The sequence below is a fragment of the Staurois parvus genome, unplaced genomic scaffold (genome assembly GCF_062004578.1).
Source record: "Staurois parvus isolate SC_StPar_1 unplaced genomic scaffold, SC_StPar_1.0 ptg000349l, whole genome shotgun sequence".
Taxonomy (NCBI): domain Eukaryota; kingdom Metazoa; phylum Chordata; class Amphibia; order Anura; family Ranidae; genus Staurois; species Staurois parvus.
The window spans coordinates 4,825,264-4,838,792 of record NW_028318145.1 but is presented as its reverse complement, the minus strand read 5'-3'; the positions used below and the strand labels follow the sequence as shown (position 1 = coordinate 4,838,792).

General features: G+C 42.9%; 1 protein-coding gene across 1 annotated transcript in view; it reads right to left on the bottom strand.

Moving 5' to 3' along the window:
* LOC149456761 (propionyl-CoA carboxylase alpha chain, mitochondrial-like) overlaps positions 1–13,529 on the bottom strand; it is a gene marked incomplete at its 3' end in the record, with an annotated part of 701,434 nt that overhangs the window by 204,162 nt on the left and 483,743 nt on the right. Inside the window, exon 17 of the mRNA XM_089684514.1 lies at positions 9,275–9,385. Coding sequence (XP_089540640.1) covers positions 9,275–9,385 — 111 coding nt within the window. The remainder of the gene's footprint in view (positions 1–9,274; positions 9,386–13,529) is intronic.

Here is a 13,529-nt window from a genome sequence, read left to right as displayed (position 1 = left end):
GCCCCTCGGCAACCACATGGGCTGTCACCCTACGAAGTGTTGTTTGGGGGACCTCCCAAAACAGGGTTGTACTTTCCTCAACAGTTGTCGTCTTTGCATTCACAGCTTACAGGTTATGTGCAATCTCTGCAACGGGAGCTGCAGAAGATACACCACTGGGTTCGTAAATCGCTCCCGGATCCAAATGCAATAACAGGTGTTCTTTCTATTGAGCCAGGTGATTGGGTCGTCCTAAAGAAACATCAAAGAACCGGACTCGAGCCACGGTTCACCGGACCATACCAAGTCCAGCTGACGACACCTACCTCACTCAAACTCGAGGGACGAGACAACTGGGTGCACGCAAGCCACTGCAAGAAGCTTTTCAGCTACACCAGAGAATGAGGGGTGTCATTTTCCTTTTTCTTTTTGTTTGTATGTCTTACATGTGTGTGAACGGAGGAAAAGACGGCAGATACCCCAACCTTTTATTTAAAATGCACCTGCGTTTAGCCAGAACCGCCAACAAAAGCAACTGTTGGGTATGCTCTAAGCCCCCACCCAGTCATCACATGTCCGCAATGGCCGCTGTTCATGCCCTATATGACATCCGCGTCAGCATGAAAAAGCAAGGGACCCCTGGTCAGCCCCCACGTAGACATTTGTCGGTAGAACTTAATGACACATTTTTAGCAGGTAACATCAGTTTTAGCACCAATATTAGCTCTAGCTCCTGTAGGACCCTCGTCAGTCCATTATGGGTAACTGGACAGCTAGGCAGCCCTCAGGTGTGCTTTAACATCAGCTTTGGCACAGGTAACAAGTTTGTTGGGACTACCACCTGTGAGGGAGGTATAACTGCCAATCTGACTAACCAGACTTCCCTTCTGAGTAACCACACTGACCGACCAGACCACGTGTGTTGGAAGGACGGATGTGATGTGCAGACTGAGGGAGCAATCCGCCAGTCTGTGCAACTGTTGCTCAGTGCCAGAGGCCGAACGAGGAACTCCTCCTGCTCTGCTCTGACAGGTCCATACTATTTTCTGTGTGGTTCGGCAGCCTATAGAACATTTCCCCAGAACGCGAAAGGTTCGTGTGCCCTCATAAAGCTAGTCCCAGCGTCCTATGTAGTGATGGATCATGAAGAGTTGATGGTCCACAAGAAGGTAAGGATGGCAGGGAGAGTTCACAGGGAGCTGTTCTCTGAGGGCGACCAGGCATGGGCTTGGTTCCCGTCATGGACAGGTTGGGGAATAGAACTTATGAAGCGCCTGAACAATTTTTCTGTCATCGTGGATAGTATGTTTAACGAGACCGTAGAGGCTGTCAGAGAAATTGCCCAAGAACAACGGCAGATGGGAATTTTAGTGCTTCAGGAGAAGATGGCCATTGATTACCTTTTAGCCGCCAAAGGGGGGTTCTGTGAGTTCATCGGAGGGGATTGTTGTACTTGGATAGAAGACACCGATGACAAGGTCCAGGCCCATATGGACAAAGTTAGTGAACTACAGGGAAAAGCTAGAGCTATAGCTAGTGAGGGTTGGAATCCGTTCAAGGGTTTGGGAGGATTGGGAGATTTCCTGTTCTCCATCGGATCTTGGTTGAAGGAAGTGGGAGTGTATGTCCTGATGCTTCTCTTTTTCATCTGCCTTTTATATGCCGCGGTGAGATGTTCCTGTTGCCTCATCGACCGTGTAAGCCAAGCTCGGGCAGACGACCACATCTCCATGCCCGCTCCTGGGATCCCACTCCAACCACTGATCGGAGGAAGACCTCACCAACCAACCACCTTCTCTACAGATTACGTCCTGGCTTCCCTCTAATTTATCTCTCTGAAGACCACATTCTCCAAGACCTTCAAGCAAGCTTCAAGCCTCATCATGGTTTGTGTCTGCGATTTGGAAAACTGTCTGGGTCGAGACCAGCCTTGTGTGGCCCCGTCTGCAGGGGCAATTTGAGAATCTGTTGCTGGATCTCCCCAGACCACCGTGGGATCACAAGCCTTATTCATACCACAAGTCTGTTTGTGGTTTTTGCAAGAGCCTTCCTGTAGTGAAGGTTCCAACGCTCTTGAGGATCATTGCTTCAATCAAGCCTGTTTGCGTCGAGTCTGCGTCGGGTCTTGTTGTTTCAGGTACCCCGTGGAGCTTTATTCTCAGGGACAACTACAGGAACTCTTTGAGGTTTGAGACTACACCCATCAAGCTGAAGAAGATCAAGAAGGGACACGAGGAGAATATGATAAAACAGGAGGGAATGTCATGGAAATTTTGTATTGTTGGTCGAACTTTAAATGTGTCATATATTCGTGTTATTCATATGTCTCTCGTGTGGCTTAATTAAAGCTCTGAAGGCTGCAATTGGGCCATGCGCATGTACAATGTATGTATTACAGTACTCAGCTTGGTAATGGATGAGATGGCAGATCTGCGCTTATAGACCGGCGTGTATACCACCACGGCATTCGATGCGAATGCCGCTGGCAGTAGACCATGGGCCTGTATCCACATATCAGCAGCATAGTACCACATGGGCTTCATAACGCAAGGCGCCAAGCGGTGTGAACTCCACGTGTAGGCTTATGCATATCTTACAATCCATTACCAACTTGAAACTGTATCTTGGATGGATGTGTTTTAATAAAGATCGTACCGGGCCCATCCAGGTACAGACTGGTGTTTAGCTTAGGGAATACTTGTACAAAGGATTTGCATGCCAATGGGAGCTAGTAGGACAGGAAATATGACCTCAGAAGGCTCATGGGAGGAAGGGAAGGAAGTCTGCTGACCTCAGAAGGCTCATGGGGGAGGACCAGTGATAGATAATAGGAAAGGCTGTGCTCCAATCGGAATGTACATCCTGTGTATAGGCACTCCCCATTGCATTGTTCGGTGGGAGGGGATTGACTTTATTCATGTGGGGGGCATGTGTGTATTTTTAATAAAACCAGGGGCTGAGTCTGAAACCGGCCCTTATGTGAATTCAACCATCATCCTGAGAGTGTCGTTTGATCATTCTAGGGTAACGGAGCTCCATCATCCCCACATTTCAACAGAAGCTAAAAGTAGTTGGATGGGCAGGAATCGTGTAGTTTAGCTACAGTCGTGGTAAGCGAGATTCACACAGCTTTATGGGGAATTTCTGCGCATCCAACTGCGAGTACTCACGGTAAGGAGAAATTCGTTAAAGCGAATTTCCAAGACACCAGTTTGGCAAAAGTAACTTGCCCCAAACTACTCTGTTTTGTGGAGTAGGCATGGCAGATTATGCAGTGGAATGAAGGCTTAAATTTACCCAAACTGAGACCAGATGATAATCGAGAGGATTTGAAGCTAGAGCTAGAGGATCTCTGGTTCTGGCAACAAACAGCTTGTTGTATCTGGAAGCAAGGATGTCCACATCCATTTTTAGCATATCGGATTGAACACACCTGGATCAAAATACAATTACCCCTTGGTCCGAGTGATAGCAGCTGAGATAATCCACCTGCCGGTTGTCCTCTCCTTGGATGTAGACCACAAAAAATTGGTGGCCAGTGAATTTGTGTTCATGAGAGAATTTGGTTTGCGTTCTTCAAGACAGTCAGGCTCCTCCTATTTCTCTAGGATCTCAGTTGTGGAACGTGAGCTCTTAAAGAAAGAATTTTTTTTTCTGGAAGAAAGCCTATTGCTTGGGATGTATTTAGGATCAGACCCAAGTATTCTAGGCACAGGGAAGGCTGGAGAGAAGATTTGTTCAAATTGAACACCTAGACCAGCAATGGGCAAACTACGGCCCGCGGGCCGTATACGGCCCGGCGGACCTTTTAATCCGGCCCGCGGAGCGTGGCAAACATCGGCTGTCAGAATGTGTGTAGGCGGGGCAGCGTGAGGAACGTGAGGGGAGCTAGGCTCCTCTCACAGTCCGCCCTGAAGACCGGAACGGCGCGGGAACACGGCGAGAGGAACACGCAGAGCAAAGGTAAGTGAATTGACACAGGGGGGACTTGGCTTACTACTTGGGGGGGAATAGTACTGTGGGGGATGAAATACTATATGAGGGATGAATTAATATGGGGGATGAATTAATATGGGGAATGAATTACTATATGGGGGATGAATTACTATGGGGGCTGAATTACTATATGGGGGCTGAATTACTATATGGGGGATGAATTACTATATGGGGGATGAATTACTATGGGGGATGAATTACTATATGGGGGATGAATTACTATATGGGGGATGAATTACTATGGAGGATGAATTACTATATGGGGGATGAATTACTATATGGGGGATGAATTACTATGCTTACTATGGGGGAATATTACTATACTTACTATGGATGACACATACACATCATTCATCTACTCTTGGTCCGGCCCCCGGGTCCAATATATGAACCCATTGCGGCCCTCAAGTCAAAAAGTTTGCCCACCCCTGACCTAGACATAAGCCTGGAGCAGCTGAATTGTCTTTTGGACATTTGCTGAGAATTGCAAAGGAGAAAGAGAAGGTCATCTAGATAGCCTGCCACTTGAATGCCTGGATTTCTAGGAAGGGCATGTCATGGTGTCAAGAACATTATGAATATCTTGTAAGTAGAGGATAGGCTGAAGGGCACAAACTGGAAATGGTTGCCTGCAATTGCAAAAAGTAGAAGAGGGGAACATGCAAACAGCCATCTTAATGTCCATGAATGCTATGTGCTCCCTTTGTCTCAGAGAGACAATTACTGACCATGTGAAATACAAAGGAAATTTTGAAATTTGAAGGAATTTGTTAAGAGGGATTTTAAGGCCAAGATAAAATGACCACCCTCCCTTGAGCTTTGATACCCTGAACAGGTTTGAGCAGTATACCTTGAACCTTTCCTAGGGCAGTACTGGTACAAAGACTCCCTCAGAAAAGAGGTGATTCTGGACATTCTGCAAATCTGAATGTCCCTGGAGAACTTTAGGTTGATTTTAAAATGATTTGCAAAAGAAGTCCCCCCACTCTTAGAAGTGAGGGCTCCCCTGCATTTTGAAGTGGGCTTTGGGGAAGGGATGGTGGCCTTGGTGGGCTAAGCCTTATGCCGAAATCAAGGGCTGAACTTAGGTTTTGAAGCTGAAGCCTGGTTGGAGCATGAAGGTGCTCTGCATTAAGAGCTAGGTGTTGAGGAAAGTGGTTTTTGAATTTTCCCTTTGGGGAAGTAAAACCTGACCGACTGTGATGAAGTACCTCACCAAACAGATGTCTTTCTTGGAAGGGCATATATGTGAGGCACCTTTTACAGGCAACGTTCACTGTCCAAGCCTTTAGTCATAAAAGTTTGTACATATGAAGATTAGAGCCTCTTTGGATATTTGTCTCATGATGTATTCCAAGGCATCTACACGAAAAAGCACTTTTTCTTGGTTAATGGTTCTTTTTTATGGATAGAGATACAAAGTATACATAACATTAGGTTATCCATAGTGCATATACAAAAGTCATACAGTAGGTCATGCAAAGTAAAGAGACAATTAAGAGAAGTGATCCAACAACTGGTTGCAGGTGCAAAGAGCAGAGGCTTGAAGCCTCCAAAATGTATGTAATAGAAGTACATGGATCAAGGAACATAATAGCAACAGGCAATCCAGGAATTGAAAACACAAAATATGCATGAAAGAAAAAATATCATGCTAGGGAAACAAAGAAAAGGAAAAAAGGAAAGGAAAAGGAGAGGAGAGGAGAGGAGAGAAGGGAGGTCAGCTCAATCTGGGCCAGGGCCCCATCCTCATCCTCGGTCCAAACTGGAGGGTCAAGACTCAAGGAGAGAAACCAAGGAGGAGCAAAACTTTCTATACAATGGTCTCAATTTTACTATGTATCATAGCTTGGATGATTCTATTTTTGGTCTCCAAGGTGCAAAGTGTCAGGGTCTTCTAAGCCCTTGCTATGGTTTGTTTAGAAGTTGTCATATCTTGCAATAAAATTTCAACCGGGCTCTGGTGAAATCAAGAGCACAGTGGTTTAATAGTGCTAATGATCGGTCAGACTCTAAAGACATTAACAAGGGTAGAGGCCATCCTGAATATATCGCCCAAAATCTACTAGGGGGAGTACAACTGGGGGAATCAATGGTGCAGAAGGACCTGGAAGTTCTGGTAGATCACAAGCTTAATAATGCCAAGCTGCAGTTTCTAAAGAGAGCAAAATCCTCTCTTGTATTAAAAGACGTATAGACTCCTGAGAGAGAGATATCATTTTACCCCTGTACAAATCATTAGTAAGACCTCATCTGGAATATACAGTTCAGTTTTGGGCACCAATTCACAAAATGAACATTGGGGAACTGGAGAAAAGGGGCATTCTTTACGTCTGGAGGAAAAGAAATGTAATCTCCAAACACGAAAAGGTTTCTTCACAGTGAGAGCTGTGAAAATGTGGAATAGACTCCCTCAAGAGTTGGCTCTGGCCAGCTCAATGGATTGCTTTAAAAAAGACCTGGATTCTATCTTATATACACAGAATATAACTGGATACTAATATTTATAGGTAAAGTTGATCCAGGGAATATCCGATTGCCTCTTGGGGGGATCAGGAAGGATTTTTTTCCCTGCAGGAGCAAACTGGATAATGCTTTTCTCCTAAATTGTAAGCTCCGAGGAGCAGGGCCCTCCTATCCCTCTTGTATTGAACTGTATTGTTGCTGTATTGTCTCCCACTATATTGTAAAGCGCTGAGCAAACTGTTGACGCTATATAAATCCTGTATAATAATAATAATGCTATGCTGGGCTTTTTAGCCTTCCTCTGGATGAACTGTGGATATAGGATTATAACTTTTTTTTTTTTAATGTTTGAACTGGATCGACTTTTGTCTTTTTTTCAGCCAGACTAAGTATGTAACTATGTAAAAATGCTGTGCCGTGGCGGACCTGCCTCTCCACAACCATGAATACACACAGAGGGTTAGCCAGGTAAAAATGTAGAAATTTGTGCTGTGATCAAGTACCAAAACAGGAGAATATTGTAATTAGTTTCTACTACTAGCATGTTCTGAGAGGAATTATGTAGTCATTGCACAAATGTCATCCCAATCTACTTGTTCCAGGGGTACTCCAAGATCCAAGGCCCAATTAGAAGCGCAAGAGGGTAGGTTAGAGGGTGGGGAAGTGAGATGAGAATAAAATTTAGATATAATACCTGGGGCATGTGGGTCGGAGTTACAAATTCCCTCAAATAGGCTCAGACTAGTAAGAGAAGAGTGTGTATGTGTCATGAAGAAGTGGGAGATCTGCAGAGAAGGAAAGAATTGCCCATCAGGAAGATGAGCTTGCTCCTGTAGAGCAGCTGAAAAATCACTTTTTGCAAACAATTTTTCCACTGGATTAAGTTCATGAAAGATTTTTGGGGAGTGAAAAACCTTTTCAGGAGTCGCCCAATTGTCAGACTGCGCAATCTATCAGTTCAAGAACAGAGATTGTTTTGTAAGTTTTTGTAGGTCTCTTTGTGCCCAAAGGAGCATGGTGAGATGGGCGAGAATCAACCTGCACTATGCCAAGGCTTTTACAGACAGGGGCAATGAGTTTTTCAACATTAGCAAGCATATTGCGTAAAGGTTCCTCATCAATATAGTGATAATGTGGAGAAGGGGGGGAGAAATATTCTGCAGTTGCCAGCATCCTCTTCATGCCCTTCTTATGCTGCATCCTCTAGGACTGGCATATCAGGATCCATCTCTGGCTGAAAAAGGAGGTGGACCTTTAGAAGAGGTGGGGCATTTATAAGCCCTGGACATAGCTGGCTATAAGGCGGCCATGATCCATCCAAGAAATTGCAGCAGGAATACAGAAAATTCTGCTTTTGTCAAGTAAGCTGGTTGTTGAGTGCCTAAAACAGAGATGGCATCGGATGCCGAGAGTGGTGTTAGAACTGGTTCTTGCTATGGTGTGATACAACACCTGGTCATTCACCTGAGAATTAAATATGAGTGGTGTAAACTTTATCACTAAATTTAAAATGTTTGCACTGTGAAGTGAAGAGATTCCAAATATTGCCCCATTTTTACATCAACAGTCAGACACAGAGGATGACCCTGTCATAGCTGTCCATGATGCTGGATTGCATATATAGCTCAGGCTTTGCCCGTCATGGTAGGCATACACCCAACTGAGTTTTCAAGGACAAGGTTCCATAGCGATGGATAATGATGTTGGACCGGTTTAGAACCCTGCGGCTAACTCAACACGTTGCACAAGTGCCAAGGTGAGTGCTCCCACACAGGACCCTGTGCCTGAAGCAACATTACAGGCTAACCCCACAACATGTGGCCTGGGTATGAAGACAGTGAGGGTTGACTAAAGAATTTCAACAAAATAATTAAAAAAATAATAAACTAGTCAAGCTGATTTCTGCATAAAGGAGAAGAGGTCCATCACCTTCAGACACTAGCAAGAAACTGAAGACTCATGGTTTGGGGTAGAATTATAGGGGAGGTGCTCCAGAGGAGATGTCCTCAAAAGCTTACCAGTGTCTAATCACCTGAAAGTATGAGCCTATAACGCATGGTATATAAATAAGTTGCCTGTGTATTTTACTGTACTATTAAGATATAAACGTTTCACTGGGGATTATTTACAGCTCACATCCTGAATTAGAGTATGTTGGTGAAAAGTCCTACATGCTGCATTTCTGGTATGGTGGTGGAAAATCCTTTAAAAAATAAATATAGGTAAATTTTTTATTTTGGAAAGAGTAAAGGAGGGTTACAATCCCTGTCAGTGCATTTTTGCCATCTATGTCCCATTGGAGAGATTTACCTTCACTTCCTGTCCTATAGCCAAAACAGGAAGTGAGAAAACCTCTGCAAATTAAGGGATTTCCTTGGGGACCCACAGGTCACCAGAACTAGTGTCCTCATTGGAAAATTTCCTCTCCTATTTTTCTGGGGGCAACCCACAATTTGGGGGTTCTTTTACTTTCAATTTTAATGATACTGGTAAACAGGACAAATGGAGAAGGTGAATCTAACAGGGGCACACACTGCAATAAAAACAGGTGTTCTAATCCCTCTCCACTCTGTCCAAGACTTTAGTTATACTTTATTGGCTTGTCAACACAATGCATGTTGACCAAGTCTTGTGGAATAATAGGGGTACAGAACTTTTAACTAGCTTTAGTGTCCTTCCTACCAGCTTCATCCATATGAAATTAATACATAAACATATATATATATGTCTAATATAACGAAACAGCCATTTGAAGATTATTAATTTGTTTATATGGTAAACCCAATACTTTGCAATGGCAGCATGTCTTTATTGATTCAGAACACAAAAATACCTTTAAATCCATCTGGATAAACTTCAGGTAGAAATTTTGTAGTGATATCTCCTTTGATAAAACGAGTATTCGTGATCACCTCACGGAGTAAAGGAATATTGTGAGTCACACCTAAAAAGCAAAATATAAGAAATAAATCCAGCAACTGTATAAAATGCAGTTACCTAAGCCAAGCTTTCACAAAATGTAAAAACTGCAAAGACACATCGATTTACTAAAACACCATGTCTGCAAATAGTTGCAGGTCCTTGCATGACCGACTACTTTTAGGTAGAGAAGAGATTTACTAAAGCACAAATAGACAAAATCAGAATTTACTAATGGTCACAAAGCTTAGAGACCGTCTAAATGACCTCACCTCTTAGAAACAGATGAACAGCAGAGAAAAATCTTTTTAATGACATGATTTCAAGCAATTTATACTTCCTATACATATGTTGGACATTTTTAAGAATAACTGCTTTAAAAAAAAAATCTAGATTTGTCTGTATAAAATTATATATTTAAAAAAATTGAAACAGGCATTGACTTCACCTAGTTCAAACGTCTCAGTAGTGACACGACTGAGCATGCCCAGACCAGGAAAACTGCCTTCACCCTGTTTTTTTTTTTTAAGTGCTATAGTAAATGCCTGTATATATATATATATATATATATATATATTTTTATTTTTTTTTTAAATGGTATACATCAATACTTTTAACTATAGAACTGTCACTATACACAGAAACACCAACATAGACATTCTAAGAATTTTTTAATTTCCTTTATAATTTTATTTAGCTGTGTTTTTTTGCTTCTTATACAATATTATTTTTTTCTCTTTTTTTTAAATAGTGCCGTGTTTTATTCTTTTTTCTTTTTTTTTGAGCATATATTCTCTGCAGTATACAGGTGAAACTCGAAAAATTAGAATATCGTGCTAAAGTTGATTTATTTCAGTAATGCAACTTAAAAGGTGAAACTAATATATGAGATAGACTCATTACATGCAAAGCAAGATAGTTCAAGCCGTGATTTATCATAATTGTGATGACTATGGCTTACAGCTCATGAAAACCCCAAATCCACAATCTCGGAAAATTAGAATATTGTGAAAAGGTGCGATATTCTAGGCTCAAAGTCTCCCACTCTAATCAGCGAATTAAGCCATAACACCTGCAAAAGGTTCCTAAGTCTTTAAATGGTCTCTCAGTCTGGTTCAGTAGGAATCACAATCATGGGAAAGACTGTTGACCTGACAGTTGTGCAGAAAACCATCAGTGACACCCTCCATAAGGAGGGAAAGCCTCAAAAGGTAATTGCAAAAGAAGTTGGATGTTCCCAAAGTGCTGTATCAAAGCACATTAATAGAAAGTTAAGTGGAAGCTAAAAGTGTGCACAAGAAGCAGGGATGACTGCAGCATGGAGAGGATTGTCAGGAAAAGGCCATTCAAAAGTGTTGGGGACTTTCACAAGGAGTGGACTGAGGCTGGAGTCAGTGCATCAAGAGCCGCCACACACAGACGGATCCTGGACATGGGCTTCAAATGTCGTATTTCTCTTGTCAAGCCGCTCATGAACAACAAACGTCAGAAGCGTCTTACCTGGGCTAAAGAAAAACAGACCTGGTCTGTTGCTCAGTGGTCCAAAGTCCTCTTTTCTGATGAGAGCAACTTTTGCATCTCATTTGGAAACCAAGGACCCAGAGTATGGAAGAAGAATGGAGAGGCACACACTGCAAGATGCTTGAAGTCCAGTGTGAAGTATCCACAGTCTGTGTTGAATTGGGGAGCCATGTCATCTGCTGGTGTTGATCCACTGTGCTTCATTAAGTCCAAAGTCAACGCAGCCGTCTACCAGGCGATTTTGGAGCACTTCATGCTTCCTTACGCAGACGAACTTTATGGGGATGCTGAGTTCATTATCCAGCAGGACTTGGCACCTGCCCACACTGTCAAAAGCACCAAAACTTGGTTCAATGACCTTGGGATTACTGTGCTTGATTTGCCAGCAAACTCGCCTGACCTGAACCTCATAGAGAATCTATGGGGCATTGCCAAGAGAAAGATGAGAGACATGAGACCGAACAATGCAGAAGAGCTGAAGGCCGCTATTGAAGCATCCTGGTCTTCCATAACACCTCAGCAGTGCCACAGGCTGATAGCTTCCATGCCATGCAGCATTGAGGCAGTAATTACTGTAAAAGGGGCCCAAACCAAGTACTGAGTACATATGCATGCTTATACTTTTCAGAGGTCCAATATTGTTCTATGTACAATCCTTGTTTTATTGATTGCATGTAATATTCTAATTTTCTGAGATTGTGGATTTGGGTTTTTTCATGAGCTGTAAGCCATAATCATCACAATTATGACAAATCACGGCTTGAACTATCTTGCTTTGCATCTAACAAAAACACAAATCCAAAGTCCCAAAGCTGTCTTCACCAACCATACACAATACCAGTGCTGAAGCAAAATTAAAAGGAATACAAATGTTGTGATGTGTTTCTAAATTCAATGTATGTTGGTTATATGTATCCCAATACAAAGAATCATAATATTATTCCAAAAAATGTGATGTGTCCCAACATCATAAATACACATTAAAATGAAAACAAATTTTAGAGGGTGACAACACTGTTCTACAGTGACACACCAATAAAGAAAAAAATCAATTCATAAATCAATAAACATAGAACCGTATGGAAGTCCACCACCTATAAGTAAATGTCCAAATAAAATAAGTAGTTATATGTAGAAGGGTTCCACCATAATTGCAAATCTTGCCATATGTTTTCACTCGTGAATGACAATAAGCAGCCTTGTGAATTCTGCTTACTCAACACCACATTTGTATTTCCATTCCATTTGAAATATATTGTTAGTTACACTGAGCATGCCCAAGGACTTAGGACTCATCACACCACAGAGTTGCAATCTACAGGCTTGTGACAGCACAGTGGCTTAGTGGTTAGTACTGCTGCCTAGTGGCACTAGGGTTGCTGGTACAAATTACAACCATGGCACTACCTGCCTGGAGTTTGAATGCTGTTCTTGTGTGGGTTTCTTCCCATGCTTCAAAGACATGCTGGTATTTGTTTTGGCTCCGGTCTAAATTGTCCCTATTATATGAATGTGAGTTAGGAGCTTTACATTGTAAGCTCCTTGAAGGCAGGGCCTTATGTGAATGTACAATATACCTTATTTTTCGCTCCATAAGACGCACCTGACCATAAGACGCACCTAAGTTTTAGAGGAGGAAAACAAGAAAAAAAAAAATATTCTGAACCAATGAACTGCAGACATAGTACAGGAAATGACCAGAGACTGGGGATGGACTACAAGAGATGAGCAGAGACCGTGGACATACTACAGGAGATGACCAGAGACTGCGGACATACTACAGGAGATGAGCAGAGACTGCGGACATACTACAGGAGATGAGCAGAGACTGCGGACATAGTACAGGAGATGGCCAGAGACTGCAGACATAGTACAGGAGATGGCCAGGGACTGCAGACATAGTACAGGAGATGACCATAGACTGCAGACATATTACAGGAGATGATCAGAGACTGCAGATATAGGTGTCCTTTTATGAAACAGAGATCAGCGGCGATCCTGAGGATCGTTGCTGATCTCCGATCATTAGTGGTTTAGGAAACAGAGATGATCAGCGGAGAACATGTTCTCCGCTGATCATCTCAGCACACAGATGGCCAGTATATGAAGGAGCGATGTCAACCCTTCACTGGTGATCTGTGTTCTCTCTCCAGATTCTGCAGCTCAGAGCTGGAGAATCTGAGGAACCGAAAAACGAAGCAGCGATAATTTACCACAGATATAATACAGGAAATGACCAGAGGCTGCAGACATAGTACAGTAGATGACCAGAAACCACAGACATAATACAGGAGATGACCAGAGACCGCATAGTACAGGAGATGACCAGAGACCGCATAGTACAGGAGATGACCAGAGACCGCATAGTACAGGAGATGACCAGAGACTGCAGGCATAGTACAGGAGATGACCAGAGACTGCAGACATAGTACAGGAGATGACCAGAGACTGCAGACATAGTACAGGAGATGACCAGAGACTGCACACATAGTACCTGAAATGACCAGAGACTGTAGATATAAGTGTCCTTTTATGAAACAGAAATCACCGGCGATCCTGAGGATCGTTGCTGATCTCTGATCATTAGTGGTTTAAGAAACAGAGATGATCAGCGGAGAACATGCTCTCCGCTGATCATCTCAGCACAC